This window comes from Pelophylax lessonae (assembly GCF_965119305.1).
Source record: "Pelophylax lessonae genome assembly, chromosome: 4".
Taxonomy (NCBI): Eukaryota; Metazoa; Chordata; class Amphibia; order Anura; family Ranidae; genus Pelophylax; species Pelophylax lessonae.
In genome coordinates this window covers 604295195-604323171 of record NC_138771.1, presented here as the reverse complement: position 1 = coordinate 604323171, position 27977 = coordinate 604295195, and the positions used below count along the sequence as shown (strand labels likewise).

The window sequence follows — 27977 nt, the reverse complement described above, 5'->3', positions numbered from 1 at the left end:
TGCCACTTGTATGGAAGGGGTTACGTAAGTCCTCCTGCTCTCTTTAGCAGAAGACTTGATGCAACTACTTTATCTTCAGGACGCTCTCTAGCATCCCCTTGACTGAGACCCATCCAATGACTCTTCTAGCTGAAGGGATGGACCCCTCAGGATAGGCCCCGTGACACCGATCTGTACTCACTATATCCAGAATCAAATCCTTCCCAATGTCTCCCTTCCAGTCAGCTCTGCAGGACCTCCAGGTTCAACTTCTCTCTGACTCTTTAGGCCCTCAGGTCGACCACCTGGGGCCGCATGGCAACTTCTACAGAGGGGTCCCTCCAGGACCCCGCTCTCCAGCTGAAGGACCCCGAGCACATGTGCCCTTGGCATTTATACAGTATCCCAGCATGCACAGAGGCACTTTCCTCTGCAAATCGCCAGGGCATTTGTCAGGTTTCCTCCCGCTGTCCAATATGCCTCCCTAATGGACCAGTGTGAAACACTTCAGGCAAACTGAGCTGCACCTGAGCACAATAAGAAGACCTTAGTAGCAGATCTTGTTCTCTGGTAGGTAGAGAACAATATAGATTTACCTGGCAATCTTTCTCATAAGCAGAAAGGATCCAAAACGATACTCTCTCTAGCACCTACTGTATCTAGGAGGGTGATACATCATTTCGGTCTATTATCCCTTAACCACTTTACCACCGGAGGATTTTGCTGTCTTACGTCTGGGCCACTTTTTGCGATTCGGCACTGTGCGACTTTAACTGACAATTGCGCGGTCATGCAACGCCGTACCCAAACAAAATTTACGTCCTTTTTTTCCCCACAAATAGAGCTTTCTTTTGGTGGTATTTGATCACCTGTGCGATTTTTAATTTTTGCGCTATAAACAAAAAAAGAGCGACAATTTGGAAAAAATAACAATATTTTTCACATTTTTTTATATGAAATTCCCCCCAAAAAAATGTAAAAATCTAAATTTTTTATCATTTTAGGCCAATTTGTTTTCTGCTACATATTTTTGGTAAAAAAAAAATCGCAATAAGCGTATTTTGATTGGTTTGCGCAAAAGTTATTGCGTTTAATAACTAAGGGAAAGATTTCTGTCATTTTTGGTGTTTTTTTTTAACGAGTAATGGCGGCGATCTGCAATTTTTTTTGCGGGACTGCGACATTGCGGCGGACAGATCGGACCCTTGACTGACATTTTTGACACTTTTGGGGGTACCAGTGACATTACTACAGTAATCAGTGCTATACATATGCACTGTTACTGTAAAAATGCAGAGATGTATAGTAACTAAGTAGAACTACTTCACTACTGTACTTAAGTACGGAAAGGCGGTATCTGTACTTTCCTAGAGTAGAATTTTTTTCTCCTACTTCCACTTTTACTTCACTACATTTTTTCGATGATTTCAATACTTCTACTCCGATATTTTTTTTTTTTTGTGCTGCATAGTTACTCGTTACAATTATAAAAATTACCACTGCCAGAACAGTAGATGGCAGGTTTCATGAAGCTCAAAACATGTGTATTATCAGCGCATACGAAAATAAAAGCTACTCTATGTATAAATAAAAGCTGCATTTGAAATAATAAGAAACAATATGATGTTCAAACTTTTGACTTCTTTCTTTAATAACTACATAACACAGTACTTGTACTTTTACTTTCAGTACTTGAGTAGCAATTTTTTTTCAAAACTACTGGTACTTTTACTTTCAGTACTTGAGTAGCAAAATTAAAAAAAAAAACTAAAAATGTTGAATACTTTAGTACTTCTACTCAAGTCACTTTTTGATCGGGCACTTCCACCTCTACTCAAGTCACTTTTTGATCGAGCACTTGTACTTTTACTCAAGTATGGGTTTCGAGTACTTTATACAACTCTGTAAAAATGACACTGGCAGGGAAGGGGTTCATTTTATTGGAGAGGGAGGGGTTAATGTTTGCCTGGTGCTTACTGACGTGTGTGGGGGGAGGTGACTGAGTGACACAAGGACAGATCGCATGTTCAGCTATGCTGAACCCTGCAATCTGTCACTGTCTGTCACTTAGAAGATCCGCCCGCTTTGTTTACACAAGCGGGCGGATCTCCACACTCGATTTCCCGACGATCGGGGAAGAGCAGCGGCGATCGCCGCTGCTCCTCCCCTGGCCCAACTCCCGCTGACTGAATACAGCGGGAGCGAGCCTCCGGTGGCGGCGCGCGCACGCGCCGTCGAGAAAGGGGAATGTCTGGTGACGTAGGTCTACGTCGCCAGACGTTACCGAGCCACTTTGCCGCAGTAGTGCTCTAGTGAGCAGTGCGGAAGTGGTTAATTGTTTAAAATTGTCCTGCTGCTGGACAATTTTACACTACTGTGTCATCTGTGGTCTTTTAATACATGTAATAAAACACTTGCCTGTACTTATTTTCTTCTAGTTACATCAACAAATTCTCCCTCATTATAAATGTCCTACTGCTGGCCAATTTTATACTGCCATATCATTTGATGTATCAGGTGAAAAGTGTCAGAATGAGAAAACCAAAGTTGGGCTTGGTGAGGATCAACATGCTGGACTGGTCTCCTATTCTTGCAGAAAATATAACCATACCGTCAATACCTAAGGTAGTATGAACTAGTTCTGTTCAGGAAACAGGTGGCGACCTTGTGAAGTTGTGTTAGCTGACTTGGTAGGGGTGATATGAGTTCCCTGGCAAGACCACGCAACCTGCAACTCACAACCCTAGTGGCTTTTGGGTCCAGGTGTTCAGCTCAACCCCCAATGGAACTGGCCTTCAACCATTAGATCTATAGGACTCTCGTAAGTAAGTAAAGTATCTATTTCTTGACATTTCCCATAGGCCACGGAGAGTAAAGCCGGAGAGCTGGAATTGGGCTTTCAGACCTTTCTTCACAGGAATTGTTTAACAGTAGACCAAATGGAATGGAACTGGCCTAATACCCCGCCATAAGGGGGGCTCTATATCCTGTTATGTTACTGTGTACCAGTCTCCTGTCTTGTTGCTTTGTGCCAGTCTCCTGTTTCATCACATTGGGGTTTATTTACTAAAGGAAAATAGACTGTACACTTTGCAAAGTGCAGTTGTACTCTGCAAGAGCAGTTGCTCCAGAGCTTAGTAAATGAGCAGAAGCTCTCCTGACTTCCATCATCTAATCATGTGCGAGCAAAGATGCTATTTTATTTTTTATTTTTTCTTGCACGTGATCATTTACTAAGCTCTGAAGCAACTGCACTTGCAGAGTTCAACTGCACTTAGCAAAGTGCCCAGTCTATTTGCCTTTAGTAACTCAACCATCAGAGTCATCATCTACCAAGCCCATCACATTTCTTGGTCTCTTGTGCCCTGTGACATTACACCAGCTTCCTAAATATCTTAAAGTATACCTAAAGGCAAACTTTTTTTTTTCGTTTTGGATGGAGCGGAGATGGATTAGAACTCCTATCAGTATTTATTGCTGTCTGTGCCCCCCTTTAACCACTTTCCGCCTACCTTACAGGCAAATGACGGCAGGAAGGTGGTTACATCATCCTGACAGGACGTCATATGACGGGGGACGGGGGCACGCAGAGCAGCGATCGGTGATGCGGCGTGTCACTCTGACACACCGCATCTCCGATTTCGGTAAAGAGCCTACTGACGTAGGCTCTTTAGCATGTGTCCAGCTGTTTCCAATCACAGCTGGTCACATAGTAAATAGGAAGAGCTGTTGATCGGCTTTCCTCAGTTCGTGCCTGACAGGCACGAGTAGAGGAGAGCCAATCTGCGGCTCTCCTGACAGGGGGGGGGGGGTCTGTGCTGGTAATCAGAGCATTGATTACCAGTGCAGACCCTTGGGGGGGTTGCCACTAGAACCACCAGGGATGCCCATCCATGACCCCAGGGATGCCCACCATGGCCACCAGGGATGGCAATCAGGGCTCAGGGAGGCCTCCAGTGCCCTCCCCATCAGTGCTGCCCACCAGTGCCCATTATTGCCCACCAGTGCTGCCTATAAGTGCCCATCATTGCTGCCCATCAGTGCCGCCCATCAGTGCCACCTATCAGTGCCCATCAATGCTGCCTATCAGTGCCCATCAGTGCCGCCTATCAGTGCCCACCAATGCTGCATATCAGTGCTGCCTATCAGTGCCACATATCAGTGCCCATCAGTGCTGCCTATCAGTGCCCAAGTGATGGCAAATCTCAGCAATGGGACACAGATGGCGAAAAAAAAAAAATCTAACAGGGGTTAGGGCTCTATCCAAAATGTAAAAAAAAAATGACTATAGTTCTACTTTAACCTTTATACTAGTATCCAAATAGCAAAGTTTTGAACACTCTGCCGGAGGAATAAGAAGCTTCTGCAGGTTTTGGAAATCACCATACTAAAAAATCTGTTAAAGATCTTGTTTATCACCTTCCGACTCACCACCCATGTCTATTACTACATATTGGGTAATGCGCCATGAAGTGCTGGCAATGGCCCAACTTAAGACATTATCAAGAATCCAAAAATATTGTTGCACCAAACAAACTCTATCAAGATTCCAAACTTTGTTGTAACTCCAAAATGTATCAATATCCTAGCACATAAATGCATTTTATAACTGTTACCCCAAACACAAACGCAACTGGCTGATACAGTAACTATCAATTAACTAATCTATGGAATGCATACTGTATTTATCCCTCAAATGCAGGGCTTTTTTTCTCAGAGAATAGGTGCAGAAACTCCACCTTCTGAGTCACCCATTGACTCCACCCCCTACCCACCTCCGAGCACCGTTCCTTGGTTTCACCCCTTACCCACTTCCCAGTACCACCCCTTTTAGAGAATACAGAACCAAGTTTCATTTTGTGGTGCTAAGTATTTTGTATGAAATTTGTTCATGATAACAAGAAAGGCAGTAAAATAGATCCAGCAACAATGGACACCCCAGCAACAATAGATCCACCCCAGCAACAATGAACTCCCAAAAGCCAGCATCAATAGACCATCCAGCAGACAGCAACATTAGACCACTCTCTCAACAGTAGATCCCTCCCAGCAACAATTGACCCCCTGCAACATAAGACCCACCCCAGCAACAATAGATCACTCACCAATAACATTAGACCTCCCCAACAACAACAATTTAACCCCCTGCAAAAATAGATCCCCTCCAGCAACAATAGATTCCCCAGCAGCCAGCAACAAAGACCCCTCCCTCAACAGTAAATGCCTCCAAGCAACAACTGTCCCCCCCCACCAGCAACATAAGACCCACCCCAGCAACAATGAATCCCCCACGAGCAGCAGAAGACCTCCCCAGCAACAATAGATCTCCTTCCACTGAAAAAATAGATAGCCTCCAGCAACAATACATTCCCCAGCAGACTGCATCAATAGGCCCTTCAACAAACCCCAGCACCCCTTGTCATTACATACATTCAGTTCAGGTGTTGGAACTGCATTCCTGCTTACAAAAAGCCCTGCTAAAATGTATTAGCCTAGTAGCCTATATTTTGGCCAACAATAGGAAAACAAGTCTAGACCCAGATATAAAAAAATATATTTAGCACCAACCATGAATAAAGCACCAATTTATTTTTTAAATATAATATATAATCAAACAGACTAACCCACAATGCATAAAATTACATAAAATGTCAATAAAAATAAGACAATTAAACAATACAATAGTACATTGCACAAATGAAGAGAAAGTGAGCATCTAGTCATTTAGAGCTATGGTCTCCAAACTGCAGCCTGTGAGCCGTATGTGGCCTTTGCTAGCCTTTATCCAGCCACTAGGGCATTAAAAATCCTCCTACTAATACAAACCACTGTTTCTCACACTGACACCAATAGTGGGGCATAATTTGTTCTTCTGACACCAACAATGGGGCACTATTCCTCTCACTGATACCAATGATTGGGCACTATTCCTCCCACTGATACCAATGATGGAGCACTATTCCCCCACTGATACCAGTGATGGGGTACTATTCCTCCCACTGAAACCAGTGATGAGACACTATTCTTCCCACTGAAACCAGTGATGGGGGACTATTACTCCCACTGACACCAATCTTGGGGCACTATTCCTACTGACCTCAGGTGCAATGTAATTTATTTGCACCCACTGATCATCAGCTCCCCGGGACAATAAACTGGTCCTTTGTCTACAAAGTTTGGAGATCCCTGACATAGTTGAATGAAAGACCAAAATAATCATGGAAGTCTCTGGATGGTTAAAAAATCTCATCAGGGAGATTGTTACTCACCCTATGCCTGGTATCATCCTCTCCGTCTATTGTCAGGCAGCGATAGGCTTGTAGGACAATGCCCCAACTCATATCAAGATCCAAAGACAGGCTACTGCGTGAGCCAGGGTCCCCAAACATAGCAGCCCCTGGAAAACATTAAGTAATGGATATGGTTGTAAGAAAAGCAGAACAGGGTGGCTTCATTTTTTTTCTTTACTTTTTATGAGGAGGACTAAAAAAATATCATTTGAAAAACTATTTTTTCCTTTTTTAAGTCTGGTAACTATGAAAAACTTTTATGTGCGTATTAGGTATTTTTTAATCCAGCCTGCAGATGGCACTTTAGACTATTGAAATTATTTCCAGTTTTTCCTTACTTCCTGGATGTTTGTAGAACTCAGTAGCTCAAGCTGAAATTTTTACACATAAAGTAGGTGAAAGAGTATGAGAAGTCACAAATCACTTATCAGATGGCCCATCGGAATAATTTGTTGCACCTTATTGCTTTGAAGCGGTGAAAGCTAGGAAACTCTCAAATTGCGTTTTCTCCTTTAAAGGGTATTATTCCACTTTAGGACCACCTGCCTGCATTGTACCGCGGATGGGTGGCTCCTACAGGCACAATGACATACAGTACCTGTACGTTGCTGGCCACTTCCGGGTACAGGGTGCACGTGAGCCCCCCTTCCTCCCTGCCAACTCCAGCTGTCATTAAACACAGCGGGATTTTGACATCTGGTCCCAGCCAATGATTCAAACAATAGAGGGCTCTGTGCAGAGGGAACAATCTTTTTTATTAAAAAGCAGCACATAATTAACACTTGTTTTGCACACACTTAACCCCTTGATTACCCCGTGATGTTAACCCCTTCCCAGCCAGTGTTATTAGTACAGTGACAGTGTATAGTATTATCATTTATCACTGTATTATTGCCACTGGTTCCCACCCAGTGTCAGTTAGTGTCAGATTGGACGCCACAGTCCCACTATAAGTTGCTGATCACCGCCATTACTAGTATAAAAAAATAAATAAATATAAATTGTAATATAAATACCTGTAGCACCCTCAGTGTGAAGTCTAGAGTAGGACATTTTATTCTGCCTAACTGTAGCCTGGATGAGTCTGGGTAATTGGCCGGGGTTGCTGTAAGTCCAGCTGGAGGGCTCTGTTGGTTAGGCTTCTAGTATTTCCTCCTGGTTTTGAAAGCTTGGACAAGTTTCTAGAAGCTAGTGGGTGGTGGCTAGGAGGTCATTGTCTGCATAGTTATGGAAATCTGGACAATCCCCAGGCAGGATGACTTGTAGGGTGACTGGGTCAGCCAATAAATGTGGTGGAGCCTTGTCAGCAAAGAAGTCAGGTGGAAGATGGCGTGAGGAAGCAGTGTCGTTTAGCCTGGGGGGGGGGGGGACCCTGGGGTTGAGTGGGGCTCTGCCTCCAGACTGGGAGCTTAGGAAGAAAGACAGAGGGATATCCACTACCCCACAGTCTCTGCTAGGAGACGCCCTTGTTTGTATGGGAGGACCAGGACAGCAGGAGACCTGAACAGTAGTCTCTTCTGAAGCAGCAGGATTTCCAGGGACAGTGTGGGTACCTCTACACCCCCAGGGCCAAAAAGGGTTAAAGCTGCCAGATGCATTATGCAGCAAGCATTTCTGGAACAGTGCCAACCAGTTATTTCCCAATACCTTGTTCTGGGAGCAGATGGCCTCGTAAATTCATAGAGATTCTACTAAGGGGGCACAGTGCTCCTGCATACAGTGGATACTTTGCTGGTTTCACCAAGGGGACATAGAGCTCCTGTAAGTATTAGGACTTTTCTATATTTCACTAAGGGGACATAGAGCTCCTATAAGTGTTGGGACTTTTCTATTTTCACTAAGGGAACATAGAGCTCCTATAAGTGTTGGGACTTTTCTATTTTCACTAAGGGGACATAGAGCTCCTATAAGTGTTGGGACTTTTCTATTTTCACTAAGGGGACATAGAGCTCCTATAAGTGTTGGGACTTTTCTATTTTCACCAAGGGGACATAGAGCTCCTTTAAGTGTTGGGACTTTTCTATTTTCACTAAGGGGACATAGAGCTCCTATAAGTGTTGGGACTTTTCTATTTTCACTAAGGGGACATAGAGCTCCTATAAGTGTTGGGACTTTTCTATTTTCACTAAGGTGACATAGAGCTCCTATAAGTGTTGGGACTTTTCTATTTTCACTAAGGGGACATAGAGCTCCTATAAGTGTTGGGACTTTTCTATTTTCACTAAGGGGACATAGAGCTCCTATAAGTGTTGGGACTTTTCTATTTTCACTAAGGGGGACATAGAGCTCCTGTAAGTGTTGGGACTTTTCTATATTTCACCAAGGGGACATAGAGCTCCTGTAAGTGTTGGGACTTTTCTATATTTCACCAAGGGGACATAGAGCTCCTATAAGTGTTGGGACTTTTCTATTTTCACTAAGGGGGACATAGAGCTCCTGTAAGTGTTGGGACTTTTCTATATTTCACCAAGGGGACATAGAGCTCCTGTAAGTGTTGGGACTTTTGTATATTTCACTAAGGGGGCATAGAGCTCCTATAAGTGTTGGGACTTTTCTATTTTCACTAAGGGGACATAGAGCTCCTATAAGTGTTGGGACTTTTCGATTTTCACTAAGGGGGCATAGAGCTCCTGTAAGTGTTGGGACTTTTCTATATTTCACTTAGGGGACGAAGAGCTCCTGGAGGTGTTAGGACTTTTCTATATTTCACTAAGGGGACATAGAGCTCCTCAAAAGAGGAACTTTGTTATTGAATCACTGATATTGATATCACTCCGAATGGAGTACAATCCAGGATCTGCAGTTCATGTACATAGTGAAGGAAGTTTGTCCTCAGGCTGTTCTACCAAGTCGAGTTGGGCTTCCCATAGCCCCTAATTCCTATCCAAGTTGTTTACCCTAGAAAAAAAACAAGCCCATGGACTGGTTTCTGTGTCTGGATCCAAGTTGAAAAATGCTTTTTGCCAGTAAGTTTGTTTTTTAAAAGAACAAGCTCTCTTGCAGTTACAGGGATGGGACAAACATTTACTACTGACTCGGGTGCGTAACCCCTTGGCGCCAGTGCCTCCTGGCTCTTTAGGGGGTTTAAGATGTCGGGAGGGGGTTTAAGATGGTGGGGTTTATGATCATGTGACCACCGTGATCTGCTGTCACAGCGGTCACATGATCGGAAAGCTCCTGATTGCTGTGATTGGGAGCTTTCAGTTAGCCACCGGTAACTGTGGCGGGAGCACACAGGGTGCGCGCTCTCAGCACAGCTGTTTTTTCAATATTGCACGCAAATATGCAGCCACTCGGCACCATGGCACATCAAGGATGCATTTTTGCGTGCGCTCTACGCCAAGGTGTTAAAACAATCAGCTTTTATTTCTTTATGTAAAACCTTTATCCCAAAAGAAAAAAAAAGTTTCCTGTAACTGATTATAAAGTGTGAGCTGGGGTTTGAATTCAGTTTGTTACTGTATCTAAATCTACAAGTACTTCTAAACACTGCCCTACCCTTAGACCAGGGGTGGCAAACTCAAAATCATCATGGGCCGAATCAGCATTATGGTTGCCCTTAAAGGGCCAGTTGTATCTGTAAGACTAGATGTCCAGAGCACCCCATCCCCCTTACATCAGATGTCAAGAGTAGGGATCGACTGATTATCGGCACCACCAATATATCGGGGGCCGATATGCACTTTCCCCGATATATCGGAATTGGCTCCGGAGGTTACCGATATTGCCGATAATTCAGGAAAGTGTTTGTACACTAGTCTAGTGCAGCTAGAGGCATCACCCCGGTACCGGCGTCCATAGCCGACGGTCGGCTGTCTTGTAATGACAACCGATGTGGCTGAGAAGCCGCTCGGCTGTCATTACAAGGAGCGGGAGGGGACGCCCCCCCCCTCCCGCCGGCCCGCCCGGGTCTCTCATCACACCGGGAGACCCAGGCATCCTTCCTGCATGGCCGCCGAAGAGAAGACCCGATCAAAGCCACATTCGGCTCTGATCGGGTCTCCATGTAAAAACCCGGAAGTGATCTCATGACATCACTTCCGGGTACTCGGCGCCAAATTAAAAAAACTGACAGCATTCAAAACAGTCAAACTTGGCGTTTTGAATGCTTTTCAGTCCCGAGGAGGGGTTTGGGTTCTTTTAGACCCCCAGATCCCTCCACAAGGAGTACCTGGGAAAAATAAAAAATTAAAAAAAAATGTTTTTTACATGTCCGAAAATATCGGCCAATACCGATATCCGATGACCAAAATATAGGTATCAGTATCGGCATTAAAAAAACTATATCGGTCGATCACTAGTCAAGAGCACCCCCCCACCATCAGAAATCAAGAGTCCCTCACCCTCCCTTACATTACAGTGCACCCCCCTACCTTGTGCTGCTGCTGGGAAGAAGCTGAGGGCAGAGCTGGGAATCAGAAAGTGCAGGGTCTAGGAGGAGGACCAGAGGAGGGCTGGAGTCTACTGAATGCTGAGACCAGGGTAAGTGGAGTGGGGGGGGGGGGGCTGTGGCTGCACAGAGAGGCGCAGGATCTGTAGGAGGAGTTATGTCTTCCTCTCTGTTGCGGACTGCTGACATGGGGAAGGGGGGTAGATACGAGCCTCTCTGCAGCTGCATGGAGAAGTGAAGGATCTGATGGAGGAATTCCGTCCTCCTCTCTGCGGCTGACTGCTGAGACAAGGAGGGGGCAACAATGAAGGGGTTGCCACAGCTGCAGGAGAGGTGTGGGGGCCACATTAAATGGCCTGGAGGGCCAAATTCGACCCCGGGGCCTTGTGTTTGACACGTGTGCCTTTTACTGACAGTGCTGCTTTTCAAACGTGCCCCCTGTGCTCCTTCGTCCAGAGTGTGGGGGGGTGCTCTAATACAGGAGGTGTGTTACCGACCAAATCAGCAAGTGAAAACAGATGGGAGAAAAAAAGCCTAAAAAAAGAAAACTAATGGAGCCACATTAAACCACATCTAATGATTGGGAAGCTGCAGCATATTACATCTTTGGTTTTGGGTTTATTACCGCTCTAATGGCACTTTTCCACTGCAAGTACCGGCTCGTACCGGCTCGGCTCTACTCGGCCCTGCTTGCCCGGTTTGCTTTTCCACTGCTGGTACCGCATGGTATGGTGTTGGAACGGTTCGGTACGGTACGGTATAGGTTTGCTTTTCCACTAAAGTAGTACTAAAGTTAAGTGGGTTGGATAACAACGGGGTGGGTGGGATTCTCTGACCAATCAGTGGCTAGTAGTTACTGCATGCAAAGGATTGTGGGATATGGTACCAGTTTGGTACCTGTTGGAACCACAATCGAGTAGGTACTGTTTTTTCAGAGCCGTACCGTACCGTTCGGTTCCATGCAGTGGAAAAGCAAACCTATACCATACCGTACCGAACCGTTCCGACCCTATACCATGCGGTACCAGCAGTGGAAAAGCACAAAAGCGTGCCGAACCGGTACGGTTCCATGCAGTGGAAAAGCGCCATAACAAACCACATTGACAAAAACTAGAAGAGAAGAGATGACTAATGATAGGATGATGATGGGATGAACTCCCTCTGCTTTCCCCTGAGCGCAGCGTAAAGAGATGACCGCCATGATGAAGAATGGCCTCGCATTGCATTGTAGAACCAGGAAAGAGCAGAAGAAATAAAACGTGATAATGAAACCTTCATGTGGACAAACAGGAGGCTGAGACAAGGGGCGCTCAGAGTTGGAGTTTCCTGCTTTTATAATGAAAGGGATTGAAAACAGATCAAAGCCTGGGGGAGGGGAGGGGGCGCATTCAAAAAAAGAAATAATGGATAAACCTCGGCTTGTTCTCTTTCCTGAATTCCTTGACTTCCTCCGTCCAGCTACTACTACACTATTCTCGGGAGCAGGTATTGTACACTCCCAGAAGTGTGGAATATATGCAGAGAAGCCCCAACATTCCAACACATGGTGAACCAGAAAGGTAAGTGCTTGAGTGTAAGTGACCTGGCATTGGATTATATTTGGTTTGCACCGATATCGGTATCGTTGCCGATACTTAGCATTTGCACGAGTATCGGTACTCATGCAAATACTCCAATACCTGAAACCGATTCTTCCAGGCTCAGTTCTTTCAGCTGTCAGTGGGATTCCCCCACTGACAGCTAAAATGTAAAAAAAAAAAATAGCCAGAAACTATTGGTTGTTAAGGATGCGGGCCGTCATGTCCTTAACAACCGATGACTCATTCAGCTGTCAGTGGATTTCCCTGTTGACAGCTAAAGTGTAAACAAAAAAATAAAAATAAAAAGCAGCCGGTTAATGTTTATCAACAACGATACTCAGCATCTGAAACAGAAAGATAAAGAGAAACATGGTTTCTTCTTGTATCTTTCTGTTTATTCATCTACAGATCAAGGGGGTGAACTTCAATCTGCAGGTGAAGTCAGTTTAAAGCAACCTGTTTTTTTTAAATAAATGGTACTCTGTTTAACCCTCTAATCAGCGTTTATTAACTTCTTCTGGACCGGAAGATTTTCACCCTTAATGACCAGGCCATATTTGCGATTCGTCACTGCGTTACTTTAACAGGCAATTGCGCGGTCGTGCGACGCTGTACCCTAATAAAATGTATGTCCTTTTTTCCCCACAAATAGAGCTTTCTTTTGGGGGTATTTGATCACCTCTGCAATTTTTATTTTTTTGCGCTATAAACTACAGGTACATATTTTTGGTAGAAAAAAAAAAAAAAAAAATCGCAATAAGCTTATTTTGATTGGTTTGCGCAAAAGTTACCGCGTCTACTAACTACGGGAAAGATTTATGTCATTTTTATTGTTTGTTTTTTTTTTTCACTAGTAATGGCGGCAATCTGCGATTTTTAGCAGGACTGCGACATTGCAGCGGACAGATCGGACCCCTAACTGACATTTAATTTGATAACTATTTACATCGGTCGTAGGCCTGCAGCTAGGGGGTGAGCGGGCATGGCAGCGGGGACTTCGATGCATGGGGCTGGCGGCTATGATTGCCGTATGGCACCCGCGATAGCTCCCCGCTGAGAGAGAAGTTCTTCTCTCTGGAATGATCACAGAGCTCCTGTGATCCTTTTATATAGGATCACAGGTCTCTGTGATCATTTCACAAGCCCTGCCCCCCTACAGTTAGAATCACTCCCCTAGGCTCACATTTATCCCCTTGATCACCCACAGTGTTAACCCCTTCCCTGCCAGTGTCATTATTACAGTAACAGTGCATATTTTTAGCACTGATTACTGTAGTAATGTCACTGGTCCCTCCAAAAGTGTCAAAAATGTCAGTTAGGGGTCCGATCTGTCTGCTGCAATGTAACAGTCCCGCTAAAAAAATCGCTGATAGCCGCCATTACTAGTAAAAAAAAAAAAAATAACAATGACATAAATCTTTCCCCTAGTTTGTAGATGCGATAACTTTTGCTCAAACCAATCAAAATACGCTTATTGGGATTTTTTTTTCCAAAAATATTCAGCAGATTACAAATTAGCCTAAAATTATGAAAAAAATTAGATTTTTACATTTTTTGAGGAATGTTACAGTCAGGTCCATAAATATTGGTACATCGACACAATTCTAATCTTTTTGGCTCTATACACCACCACAATGGATTTGAAATGAAACAAACAAGATGTGCTTTAACTGCAGACTTTCAGCTTTAATTTGAGGGTATTTACATCCAAATTTAGGTGAAAGGTGTAGGAATTACAACAGTTTGTATATGTGCCTCCGACTTGGGATTTTTTTTTTAACAAAAATATTCAGCAGAATACAAATTAGCCGAAAATGATGAAAAAATTTGATTTTAAAATTTTTGAGGAATGTTATATAGCAGAATGTGAAAAATATTGTTTTTTTTTTTTCAGAATTGTTGCTTTTTTTTTTTTTTGTTTACAGCGCAAAAAATAAAAATTGCAGAGGTGATCAAATACCACCATATGAAACCTCTATTTATTGGGAAAAAAGGGGCATCAATTTTATTTGGGTGCAGCGTCGCAAGACCGCGCAATTGTCAGTTAAATTAACACAGTGCCGAATCGCAAAAAATGGCCTGATCATTAAGGAGGCAAAACTTCCGGTCCAGAAGTGGTTAAACCATTATGTAAAATGTCCATACATGACCACCATGTGCTCCAAACACTGAGAAATGGTGATGTAGAAATCTTCTCAAGTGATTGCACACAACAAGAGTGAGCTGTGCTATCTTCCACCATCGTCAGATACACTCCCTACTCACCAGACACAGGAATTTAGGATGCATAATAGGTAACTAGGAGAGGATCCTCTCATTTAAAAATGCAGTTCCACAATCGCACGCCAATCCATTTAGGAGGTAACTCCAGACAGTAAGGGGAAAGACAGAAGACTCTTTCCCGTGTAGTATTTAAAACATTTATTGGTCACGCACTATTTTAAAACACTTACAATGTTGCAGATTAAAATAAGCCTGTTTAACATAGCAGGGATGCCGGTTTGCCTTCCAAGATGGCAGAAGTGACGTGTCACGAAGATCCCACCCAACGTGTTTCGTCAGCAACGTCTGACGTCATCAGGGTGGAAAGATAGCACAGCTCACTCTTGTTGTGTGGAATCACTTGAGAATATTTCTACATCACCATTTCTCACTGTTTGAAGCACATGGTGGTCGTGTATGTACATTTCACATAATGGTTTGATTTTTTTGATGATGATGAATTTATGGAAAAGGGAGCATGGTTATTCATTTGATATTTTTCACTATTTTCAGGCTTGTATGCCTTACAACCAGCTCCTTTAAACTTGTAAAAAATTTTATTATAGAGATTTTGTTATTTTCACTAATTTCATTTTTTTGTACATATGATATGGTTTTACACTATATACACTGTTGGGTTTAGAAACTAGTGAAGTCCAGAGTGCGCAGATTGAGAGTATATACTCTATTTGCCAGACCAATGTAAGTAGGTATGTGCCATACTTGTGGAAGCTGGAAATCAGTGTATTAGGTACCCCTAAACATTTAGGTCTCATTTATTATTACAGGTACTTATAGAGCACTGCCAATTTATGCAGCAGCTTACTTATATATTGTATATGCACATCAGTCTCTGCCCTCAAGGAGCTTACAATCTAACTCACATTCATACATACACATAGTAGGGCCAATTTAGACAGGAGCCAATTAACCTACCACCATGTATGTGGAGTGTAGGAGGAAACCTGTAGGAGGAAACCTACGCAGGCACAGGGAGAACATGCAAACTCCATGCAGGTAGTGCTGGGGTTGGGATTCAAACCAATGACCCAGGTGATGCCAGACGGAAGTGCTAACCACTTAGCCACTGTGACTTAGACCACTTAGTAGAACAATTCTCCTGCGCTCAAGTGAAAAATAGGCCGGAGGGAAGAGGAATACTTCAGACTTGAGTGGACAAAGCTTGCGGTCTTGCTTCCCCTTCAGGATCAAGGGTATCCAAAACCAACTATGGAACAACAAAAGAAGAAAAAAGGGGCGCACCGACCTAGTGCATTACCACTAAAAATGTATTAAAAAATGTTAAAAAGTATACATTATACTCACAAAGCAGGTGTGTATGGACACACATCAACATAATACACATAAAGTCTCCAAGGTAGCCAAGGAACCGCACTGTATTGAATGGTATGCAGTGTGCCGCATGAGGCTGCTGTGTCTAGGCTGACACGTTTCAGGGGCGAACCCCCTTCCTGAGAGCCAAAAAAAGGTGCTGCACCTTTTTTTTTTGGCTCTGAGGAAGGGAGGTTCGCCCCTGAAACGCGTCAGCCTAGACACAGCAGCCTCATGCTGCACACTGCATACCATTCAATACAGTGCGGTTCCTTGGAGACTTTATGTGTATTATGTTGATGTGTGTCCATACACACCTGCTTTTAGTGGTAATGCACTAGGTCGGTGCGCCCCTTTTTTTCTTCTTTTGTTGTTACTTAGTCATGGGAGGCATTAAAAATATTCGGCTGAGCCACGTTTTTAGCTTCCTCCATAAGCCGCAATGGTGTTCACATGCTGTGGTCATGAAGTTGTGCAATTTGGCCGCCGCAATAAACCCTATGAACAAAAATCACAGTGCACGGTAAAAAGTGCATGAGGGTATAATATAGTCCAGGGGTCTTCCAACTATGGCCCTCCAGTTGTTCAGGAACTGCAATTCCCATCATGCCTAGTCATGTCTGTGAATGTCAGAGTTTTACAATGCCTCATGGGATGTGTAGTTCTGCAACAGCTGAAGGGCCGTAGTTTGAAGACCCCTGATATAGTCCAACCACCGAAGAGGAAGGGCCCCAGTCACTGAACCGTTATGACTAAGGTCTTATAGGGTTATGACTATAGCCTTATAGGCTGAAACGCCTCAACTGATTTTATCTGCATTTGTACACAGAGGTTTTTGAATAAAATGAGGATTTCCTAAGAGCAAAAACCAGTGTGCGCATCATCTTTCTACATTATCTCCTCAGTCCCTGAACCTCCTGTAGCACAAGGCTCCTGACAGGAGCAAAGTACTTTAGTCCACCAATGCCAAAACCAGGCAGGCTCTGCTCCTTAGGCACCTGATGAAGTTGGTCTTCCAAGTACTAGGTGAGGACTCCCCCCAAAGAGAGACCACTGAAGGGGAGAGGGAAAAGACCCGAAAGCCACAGATCCTCTCCCCGACATCAGAGCAGACCCCGAAAAACCTGCACACTCTGTGTCTGTAAGTAAAAAAACAAACTCTAAAAATTATTTTCTAGCACAAGACATTTGAGGTCGCTAAAAAATATTAACCACTTGCCGACCATTTATGTACCTGTTACGTCACTGGACTTCTAGCGGTTATACTGGGATGATGCCAGCAGCTGCAGGTATCATCCTGGTTATGGTTTTTAGAGCTAGTCGCTGGATTGCTTTTACAATCAGCGGGAGGGGACTCAACCCCCCCCTCCACCACCACCACCTTCCGCAGCTATAGCGGGATCTCCTGTCCCACCAGGAGTCTGGGTCAACCAGCTGGTGGTTTCATCGGCTGACCAGAGAGCTGAACAAAGGGCGGATCAGCTTTATTTGGCTCTGGGCTGTGGTAACCCGGAAACAATGACCTGATATCACTTCTGGTTTACCTGGATGTAAACGGCGCATTCAAACACGCTGATCTTGGTGTGATCAAATGCTTTTAATAGGAGAGGAGGGATCTGGGGTCTTATAGACCCCAGATCTCTCCATAAAGAGCACCTGTCACATGCCTATTGCTGTCACAAAGGATGTTTACATTCCTTGTGACAGCAATAAAAGTGATCCAAATTTTTTTTAAATGACGGTGTAAAATAAAAATAACTAAATGAAAAAATGAATTTAAAAAAATGTAAAGTGTCCCCATCAATATCACCCGACCCCCCCGACCCCCCCCCGTGATCGCGTGCAAAGGCGTCTGTCCCGCACACAAACATTAATTCCCCCCCCCCCCCCCCAAGTGTCCCACACATGCGAGGTATCACAGCGAACGTCAGATCATGGGCAGTAATTCTAACACCAGACCTCCTCTGTAAATCTAAAGTGTTCACTTGCAAAGGCTTTTAAAGCGTCACCTATGGATAGTAGAATTTACATTGTTTGTCACTGTTGCACGGGTGTGCGCAATTTTAAAACGTGACATGTTTGGTATCTATTTACTCTGCGTAACATCATCTTTCATATTTTTTTCCAAAAAACTGGGGTAAATATTGTTTTTTCCATTTAAATTTAAAAAAATTGAAATTAAAAAACCGCTGCCTTAAATAACGTTTGATATAAAAAATTGCAAAAGCCACCAATTTATACTCTGGGACCTCTGCTTTAGAAAATATATCATGTTTTGGGGTTCTAAGAAATTTTCTAGCAAAAAATACTGATTGTTACATATAAACAAAAAGTCCCAGAAAAGGTCTTCAAATTAATCATAATTTCCTGAGGTTAGCATCCCGAGCAATAATTATACCAAAAATGACAGAACGAATAGGGATTTGTGAAGCGATACTCCAGGAAAATATTGTATAACTCTTCATACATACAGTATAGGTAAAATAATTGACAAAACGTTATTACAAACATTAAAGAATGTCATTGTTGTACAATAAAACCTTACAAAAATGCCTATTGTCTCCTAACCCAGGCCCTAGTCTACGCGTTTCGTGGACATTCCACTTCTTCAGGACCGCTAGTATGTTAGGATGTGGCTTGAGAGAATAAAATCATCTATGAAAGGAGAAAAGGTACAAGCTAACATTTTGCATGGACCAGCGCCCGAGTTAGGAGACCATAGACATTTTTGTATGGTTTGATCGTGCAACAAGAGCATTATTTTAATATCTGTAACAAAGTTTGGTCAATCATTGTACATATAATGTATGTATGAAGAGTTGTACATCAATATTTTCTTGGTGTATTGCTTCAAAATTTCCTATTCTCCAATTTTTCGTTAAAAAAAAACAAAAAACAAACCACACCTGCAGTGATGGTGATTGTGCTATCAATAAGTGAAAAAAAATAATAAAAAGTGCAAAGTAATATACTTGGCAGTCTTTTGGCCGTATGAAAATTGTTACTGGCTTGCCAAAAGGCGTGCCCAAGAAGTGTGCGCTAAAAAGCAATAAGTGATGTGACCATGTGCCAGTGAAACTCAATGGGGCCCCAAACCCATATTGCTTTTTTGGCACCCCTGGGCCACCACCACCCTCAGGGGACACATTGTCAGGAGCTTCTTATACCTTCTAGCCCCTGGCTGGATAAATACAGTCCCATCACTACCAGAGAGGCATGGGCACTAAGGGAGGGCCTGCCTACACCTGGGGACAAGCCTGGTAAACCCAGCCAGATTCAAACCGGGAGGAAAGGATCCCTCCCATAGTACCCACCCATCAGAAATTACTAACCAGCGCCCCCTCCTGGGCAAAGAGACGCCAGCATTCTGTTACTGAAAACTGAACAGATACTACACTTGATCTTAATCACTGGCCGCAGGCTTTGTTGTACCCCCGTGACCTGTATGTTGTGGAGGAACGTCCTGGTTTAAAGGTGCGCATGCACATGCCCCACGCTTCTCACGATGTGTTGGGTGTGCTATAGTCACACTATAAGTTGTTAACCCCTTTAGGACTGGAAGGATTTGCCCCCTTAATGACCAGGCCACTTTTTTCAACTTGGCACTGCGTGACTTTAACTGACAATTGCGCGGTCATGCAATGCTGTACCCAAACGAAATTTACGTCCTTTTTTCCCCACAAATAGAGCTTTCTTTTGGTGGTATTTGATCACCTGTGCAAATTTTTATTTTTTTGTGCTATAAACAAAAAAAGAGTGACAATTCTGAAAAAAAAAAAAAAAAACAGTATTTTTCACATTCTGCTATATAACATTCCCCCAAAAAAATGTAAAAATCAAAATTTTTTAACATTTTAGGCCAATTTGTTTTCTGCTACATATCTTTGGTAAAAAAAAAAATCGCAATAAGCGTTTTTTGATTGGTTTGCGCAAACATTATTGCATCTACTAACTACGGCAAAGATTTATATAATTTTTTTTTCTACTAGTAATGGCAGCGAACTGCGACTTTTTTGCGGGACTGCGACATTGCAGCAGACAGATCGGACCCCTAACTGACATTTTTGACACTTTTGGGGGGACCAGTGACATTACTACAGTAATCAGTGCTAAAAATATGCACTGTTACTGTAATAATGCCATTGGCAGGGAAGGGGTTAACACTGTGGGTGATCAAGGGGTTAAATGTGAGCCTAGGGGAGTAATTCTAACTGTGGGGGGTGTGACTTGTGAAATGACCATAGAAGGATCACAGGGGCTCTGTGATCATTCCAGGGAGAAGAATGGTCAGCTGTGTTTACAACAGCTGACCGTTCTCTCTCAGTGGGGAACAATTGCGGGTGTCAGGCAGCAATCAGAGCCGCATCAGCATACGGCGGTTGGCGCAGGTGGTTGTAAAGCGGTTAATTACCGCCATTACTGGTATAGTGTCTGTCCTGGTCCATATCCTGGTCATGGTCAGAACTATACTAGTGTCCCCAAAAATGTTTGGTATTTTTTTTTTTTTTTACCAAAGACATATAGCAGGATACATTTGGCCTACACTTATGAAGAAATTAGATTTTATTGGATATGTTTTATAAATATTATATGAATTAAATAATTATCATTATTATATATATTTATTAGAATTATATATTATATAAATATGGTTTTGTTTTTGTTTTTTTTTTAAATTCACAGTATTTTTGTATAATAAAAAAAAAAATAAAAGAATGCAGTGCGGATCAAACACCACAAGAAAGCTCTATTTGTGTAAAAAAAATTGATGAACATTAAATTTGCATACAGCGATGCATGATCGAGTAATTGCCAGTTAAAGTAGCACAGTGCTGAACAGCAAAAAACGGTCTGGTCATTAAGGGGGTAAAACCTTATGGAGGTCGAGTGGTAGAACTATAGGAAAAACATTTTTATTTTTTTGATTTTGGATAGAGTAAGGAAGGGTTATAAGCCCTGTCAGTTTATTTTTTTGCCATCAGTGTCCCATTGGGGAGATTTATCTTCACTTCCTGTCCCATAAGCAAAACAGGAAGTGAGAGCTAATCTCTGCAAATAAAGGGAATTCCTTTGATCCCCCCCGGTCACCAGAACTAGTGTCTCCATTGGAAGACCTCCCCTCTATTACTTTTCTGGGGACAGTCCAAAATTTGGGGATTTTTCTTTTTCTTTCACCTCTGACTAATATTACTGTTGGGTGTAGAAGACACCTACCAGACACAAGTTGAGGAGGACAAAGCATCAGTGTGACAGCCAGGTAACTAGCATTTCCAGGAGGCAATGTCATGCCGGTTGTGTCATGGCAATGTAATGCCGGTTGTATCATGGTATCATGGCAATGTCATGTCCATTGTATCATGGCGATGTAATGCCGGTGGTGTCATGGCAACGTTATGCCGCTTGTATGATGGCAATGTAATGCCGCTTGTATGATGGCAATGTAATGCCGCTTGTATGATGGCAATGTAATGCCGCTTGTATCATGACAATGTAATGCCGGTTGTGTCATGACAATGTAATGCCAGTTGTGTCATGACAATGTAATGCTGCTTGTATGATGGCAATGTAATGCCGCTTGTATCATGACAATGTAATGCCGGTTGTATCATGGCAACGTCATGCCGGTTGTGTCATGGCAATGTAATGCCGCTTGTATCATGGCAATATAATGGCGGTTGTGTCATGGCAATGTAATGCTGGTTGTATCATGGCAATGTAATGCTGGTTGTATCATGGCAATGTAATGCTGGTTGTATCATGGCAACGTTATTCCGGTTGTATCATGGCAACGTTATTCCGGTTGTATCATGGCAATGTAATACCGGTTGTATCATGGCAATGTAATGCCGGTTGTATCATGGCAATGTAATGCTGGTTGTATCATGGCAACGTTATTCCGGTTGTATCATGGCAACGTTATTCCGGTTGTATCATGGCAATGTAATACCGGTTGTATCATGGCAATGTAATGCTGGTTGTATCATGGCAATGTAATGCTGGTTGTATCATGGCAACGTTATTCCGGTTGTATCATGGCAACGTTATTCCGGTTGTATCATGGCAATGTAATACCGGTTGTATCATGGCAATGTAATGCCGGTTGTATCATGGCAATGTAATGCTGGTTGTATCATGGCAACGTTATTCCGGTTGTATCATGGCAACGTTATTCCGGTTGTATCATGGCAATGTAATACCGGTTGTATCATGGCAATGTAATGCCGGTTGTATCATGGCAATGTAATGCTGGTTGTATCATGGCAACGTTATTCCGGTTGTATCATGGCAATGTAATACCGGTTGTATCATGGCAATGTAATGCCGGTTGTATCATGGCAATATAATGCCGGTTGTATCATGGCAATGTAATGCCGATTGTATCATGGTATCATGGCAATGTCATGTCCATTGTATCATGGCGATGTAATGCCGGTGGTGTCATGGCAACGTTATGCCGCTTGTATGATGGCAATGTAATGCCGCTTGTATGATGGCAATGTAATGCCGCTTGTATGATGGCAATGTAATGCCGCTTGTATCATGACAATGTAATGCCGGTTGTGTCATGACAATGTAATGCCAGTTGTGTCATGACAATGTAATGCTGCTTGTATGATGGCAATGTAATGCCGCTTGTATCATGACAATGTAATGCCGGTTGTATCATGGCAACGTCATGCCGGTTGTGTCATGGCAATGTAATGCCGCTTGTATCATGGCAATATAATGGCGGTTGTGTCATGGCAATGTAATGCTGGTTGTATCATGGCAATGTAATGCTGGTTGTATCATGGCAATGTAATGCTGGTTGTATCATGGCAACGTTATTCCGGTTGTATCATGGCAACGTTATTCCGGTTGTATCATGGCAATGTAATACCGGTTGTATCATGGCAATGTAATGCCGGTTGTATCATGGCAATGTAATGCTGGTTGTATCATGGCAACGTTATTCCGGTTGTATCATGGCAACGTTATTCCGGTTGTATCATGGCAATGTAATACCGGTTGTATCATGGCAATGTAATGCCGGTTGTATCATGGCAATGTAATGCTGGTTGTATCATGGCAACGTTATTCCGGTTGTATCATGGCAATGTAATACCGGTTGTATCATGGCAATGTAATGCCGGTTGTATCATGGCAATATAATGCCGGTTGTATCATGGCAATGTAATGCCGATTGTATCATGACAATGTAATGCCGGTTGTGTCATGGCAATGTAATGCTGCTTGTATGATTGCAATGTAATGCCGCTTGTATCATGGCAATGTAATGCCGGTTGTATTGTGGCAACGTCATGCCGGTTGTATCATGGCAATATAATGCCGGTTGTATCATGGCAATATAATGCCGGTTGTATCATGGCAATGTAATGCCGATTGTATCATGACAATGTAATGCCGGTTGTGTCATGGCAATGTAATGCTGCTTGTATGATTGCAATGTAATGCCGCTTGTATCATGGCAATGTAATGCCGGTTGTATTGTGGCAACGTCATGCCGGTTGTGTCATGGCAATGTAATGCCGCTTGTATCATGGCAATGTAATGCCGGTTGTATCATGGCAATGTAATGCTGGTTGTATCTTCCACAATGGGTGTAGTACTGCACCCCTGGTATAATTGTCCTTTGATCATATCTCAGCACCCCCCTGAGTGCAGCCCCCCCCAGTATAAATACCTTCCCCCTCCATCCTGAGGTCTTCACTGATCTGTGTCCCGGTGGCTCTGTTGGACTTCTGGACCCCTCCATGAGTACGGCTCACCCATAGCAATCAGCTGGGCACACAGACACCCGGAGAGGAAGAGCCTCTGGGGACATTGCTTCTGGGAGGGCTGTGCAGCTCTGGGCAGGGCTGTACTGAGAAGATGGCTGGATGGACAGGGAAGATAAGTATTTGAGCTGGTGACAGGAGGGGGGGGGGGGAGGGACAAAGAGTCCCTGTCACCAAATGTCACCACCAAAAAATGTCTCTAAAATGTTTACTTGCAGTGTTTTTTCTTTTTAAAATTCATTTTTTTTTCTTTTGTAATCTCCCACCCCACTATTCTCTCCCCATTCCTGAGCACAGCGCCCTCTATCTTTCAAGCAGGTCAAAGCTCTCTCCTCTCCTGGAAGGATCAAATACCCCTCTGTGCTGGCCCAGCTCCTCTGCCCCTCCCCTCCATACATAAGCTTTTATGTAGCTGCCAAAGGGGAATAGAAGAGACCTCCCAGAAGCCACACATGGAAATGATGATACCATTAATCTTACGTGTATGGCAACCCCAGCCGAGGGTCCAGTCAGGCCATGTCCCCCAATGCGTTTTGCCCCCCCCCCCCCCAGAGCTTAATGATGGGGAATGATATGCCTAGGGGAAAATTATAGAGTGTCATTTGTGTGACAGCGCTGAGTCTGCTGGGACCGCTGAAGTCACATCAAAGATGGCGGCACCCAACAGCAGTATCAGGGCTTTGAATGTCTACACAAGGCAGGAGGGGGAAGGGGGGGGGGGTGTACAGTTGTACACAGTACAGTGATCTCACTGTGAGCTTCTCATAATGTGCATTAGAAGTCCCATGGAGCCCATCTCATTTTCTGGGTGGTGGACGTCCAGCATCATCTAGCCCTTTCCTCCCCAACTTGACTGTCCTTGGCCCGCCCCTTTCATGCACTGGATTACATTTTTTCTGCCACGGAGGCTCAACCTCACACATGGGCATCTCTTAGTATGGTCTGCATGCCAGCACAGCCTTCCTAAGAATACCCCCAGACTGACATCCACCCATCAGGGCATTTTGATAGTTGCATAACTCCTCCTAAGAGCCAGATGGCTGCATGTATCAGAGATGAGAGCTTTTGAGAGAAGTACAGTACTTTGTGTTTTCAGGAATCTATGTTCAACACCCTGCTGGCCCCTCTCACCAGCCACAATCTGCCTGCATTGCATAGAGATGCACAGAGACCCAGACATGATGTCAACTGGTTCTAAAATAAGGTGTTTAAGGAGCAGAGGAAAAGAATATTACTAGCATTCGGGGGGGGGGGGGGGTTATATAGTGCAAACAGGTTTATAACATAAAGGAAGACAATTCGATTCAATACAAGAGCGCAGGAGCTTACAATCTACACATTTCAGCTTTGGGATAGACTTACACATCATATAAAGAGAAAAAAAAATCTGCAGTGGATTGATTTTCAGAATGCAGCTTAGCACTTTTTTACTTTTCCCCTATGCAGAACAGTCATTTATAATGAGAATAACGCGCTGCAACAGCGAGCCAAGTAAATGGTTTACGGAGGCGGCACCCGTATAGAAGAAACCTTTAGGCTCTGTTACACTGCCGGGACTTGGGATCCGACTTGTAAGCCCCCCAAATCACATGAAATGTGAAATCCCATGTTTGTCAATGACAGCCGTCTCTTAACCACTTCTGGAGCGGAAGGATTTGCCCCCTTAATGACCAGGCCATATTTTGCATTACTTTAACAGACAATTGCGCGGTCGTGCGACGCTGTACCCAAATAAAATTGATGTCCTTTTTTCCCACAAACAGAGCTTTCTTTTGGTGGTATATGATCACCTGTGCAATTTTAATTTTTTTGCACTATAAAAAAAATGCTATTTTTTGATATATGACATTCCCAAAAAAAAAAATTTAAAAATCAAATGTTTTAACATTTTAGGCCAATTTGTTTTCTGCTACATATTTTTGGTAAAAAAAAATTGCAATAAGCGTAGTTTGATTGGTTTGCGCAAAAGTTATCGCGTCTACTAACTACGGGAAAGATTTATGTCAATTTTATTGTTTTGTTTTACTAGTAATGGCGGTGATCTGCGATTTTTTGCGGGACTGCGACATTGCGGCGGACAGATCGGACACCTAACTGACATTTTTGACACTTTTGGGGGTACCAGTGACATTATTACAGTAATCAGTGCTAAAAATATGCCCTGTTACTGTAATAATGACACTGGCAGGGAAGGGGTTAACCTAGGGGTGATCAAAGGGTTAAGTGTGAGCCTAGGGGGTGTTTTCTAACTGTATGGGGGGTGGGCTTGTGAAATTATCTATATAGATATATATATATAGAAGGATCAGAGGCGCTCTGTGATCATTTCAGGGAGAATGACAGTCAGCTCTGTTTACAATAGCTGACTGTCGTTCTCTCTCAGCGGGGAGCGGTCCCGTGCATCCGAGTCCCTGCTGCCTAGTGGGGGTGAGAGTGTGCTGCCAGCGGCACACGCTCGCCCCCCAGCACCACGCACACGACCGACGTAGAGCTATGTTGTTTCACACAGCTGAGCCAGCCTGCCGCAGTAAAACTGGCGAGTGGGCGGCAAGTGATTAAAAGATTGTTACTCTAAAAGCATTTTATAAAAATAAAGTTGATGAAAGAAAAAAAATCTAATTAAAATTTTGAAAAAAATCAGATTTTTCTTTTATTTAAAAAAAAAAAACAAAACATTGATTTTTATCCACCCTGATGCAGACCCTGCCACTTTCCTCATTAGAGCCCTGCAGGTGCAGCAGCTGATTGATAATTATAAAATCACTCCCATTCACTTTCACTCAGCCCATGGACACAGACAAACACACAGGGATTTCTTCAAAATGTAAGAATCTGCAACAAAGTTTGTTATAATCCTTGCAATGTACAGAGATCACCCAGAGGGGAAGATTTTTTTCTCAACAAAAGTGAAGCAATCCCCTGCTGGGGCCACCTCCAGCATTGCATACAGATGGAAATACCTGGTACTTCCCAGTATGGAGGAGCATGTGACTCCCCTCATGTGACAGGGCTGAGCCAATCAGTGCAAGCTACAACTCCAGATCCCCCCCCCCACCTCATCATTCTGCTCAGCTGGAGTTGAAGGTAGGCAGGGCTGCTGTTAGAAATAACGGGGTCCCTCCGTACAGCCTACCTGACAGTCCCCCCCCCCTCCCCCCGAATTTATCAAAACAATATTTTCACTAAAAATACACTAAAATCATTATTAGCGGACACAAACATAACAGAGATCCTGTGTGAATTAGCACTTTTTAAGTGCTTTTTACATAAAAATAAAATGTATAACTTTTTTTTCTAATGTTAAAAAGTTTACAATTATTTTATTTTACATTTTTTTAAATTATTTATTGCAATGTTTAATTATTATTATTAATTTTATTGTTATTATTTTCTTACAATTTGTTATTTTTTTACAGAACAAGGAAGCCTGCAGCGCTGCAGGAGGGGGGGGGGGGGGTGGCAGCACAGTGAAAGGGAGACACACAGTAAGGGGGGGGGGAATTAGATGCAGGCAGAACAGGGAGGGGGGATCGGTGTCGGAGAAGCAATTACAGGAGTGATGTCCTGTGTCTCTCCCTGCAGCAGGTGAAAGCTGGCAGGAGGGGGAGAAACTGGCTTGTAGCTGCTGCAGGTTGCCGCACAGGGATTCCTTCTGTATTTGCCCCCCTGCCCAACCGCATCGATTCCCCGTGCTGTTGGGGCCCCCCTGTGCGCCCGGGCCCCCTACAGGAGGACTGGTGGTCCCCCCCCCCCCCCAATCAGCGGCCCTGAAGGTAGGTATATGTGTCAAAGTGAACTTCAGCCAGCAGCCGTTGTTCTCCCAGTGTGGGTGTGTAATAACACTCAGGATCTGATTGGTTAGGGGGTATCACAGACACTGCGATTAATAAGAGTGATAACACACACAGATTTCTGCTCACCTCAGTTCCTGACTTCCCAATAACAAGCGGCGGAATCTCCCGGTTTAGAGGAAGTCGGTAATCTTCCATTTCGGGACTCGAGCCGGCATGGCGTCCCCCCCCAGATGTACGCCCCGCAGAGCGGCAGCTGTGTGAGCCCCCCGATTGGACGGGAAGCGGAGATGTTGTCCTGTTACCTTTGATCCGTGAATATTCCTGGTCTCCCTCCTCTCTCTCCCTTCCTCCGTCTATCCTGCTGTCCTTGGAGCTTTTCCTGGTACATCCTGCCCCCCCCCCCCCCCCCCGGACTGATTACTGCAGACTCAGGAGAGGGTGGTGGACCGGGGTGGACTGTCACTTCCTCTGACCCCTCTCCTCTCTCTCTATTACACTTTCCCAGACCACTAAAACAATGGCAGTTCTGCTCCACTCAGGTCATAAGAAAGCAAAACGTTTGCAGCGAGCGC

At 43.8% G+C, this 27977-nt stretch overlaps 1 protein-coding gene across 2 annotated transcripts in view; it reads right to left on the bottom strand.

Annotated features, from left to right (window-relative positions):
• RGL3 (ral guanine nucleotide dissociation stimulator like 3) overlaps nucleotides 1-27764 on the bottom strand; it is a 180028-nt gene extending 152264 nt beyond the window's left edge. Inside the window, exons 1-2 of one of the 2 annotated variants that reach the window (XM_082254292.1) lie at nucleotides 27532-27764; nucleotides 6249-6376 (exon numbers count right to left, since the gene is read on the bottom strand). In XM_082254292.1, the coding sequence (XP_082110418.1) occupies nucleotides 6249-6368 (120 nt within the window). In that variant the 5' untranslated portion in view covers nucleotides 6369-6376; nucleotides 27532-27764. Of the gene's footprint in view, nucleotides 1-6248; nucleotides 6377-23517; nucleotides 23680-27531 lie in introns of those variants that run through there. The other variant, XM_082254291.1, reaches the window with a different exon arrangement.
• Between the last annotated feature and the right edge of the window lie 213 nt (nucleotides 27765-27977).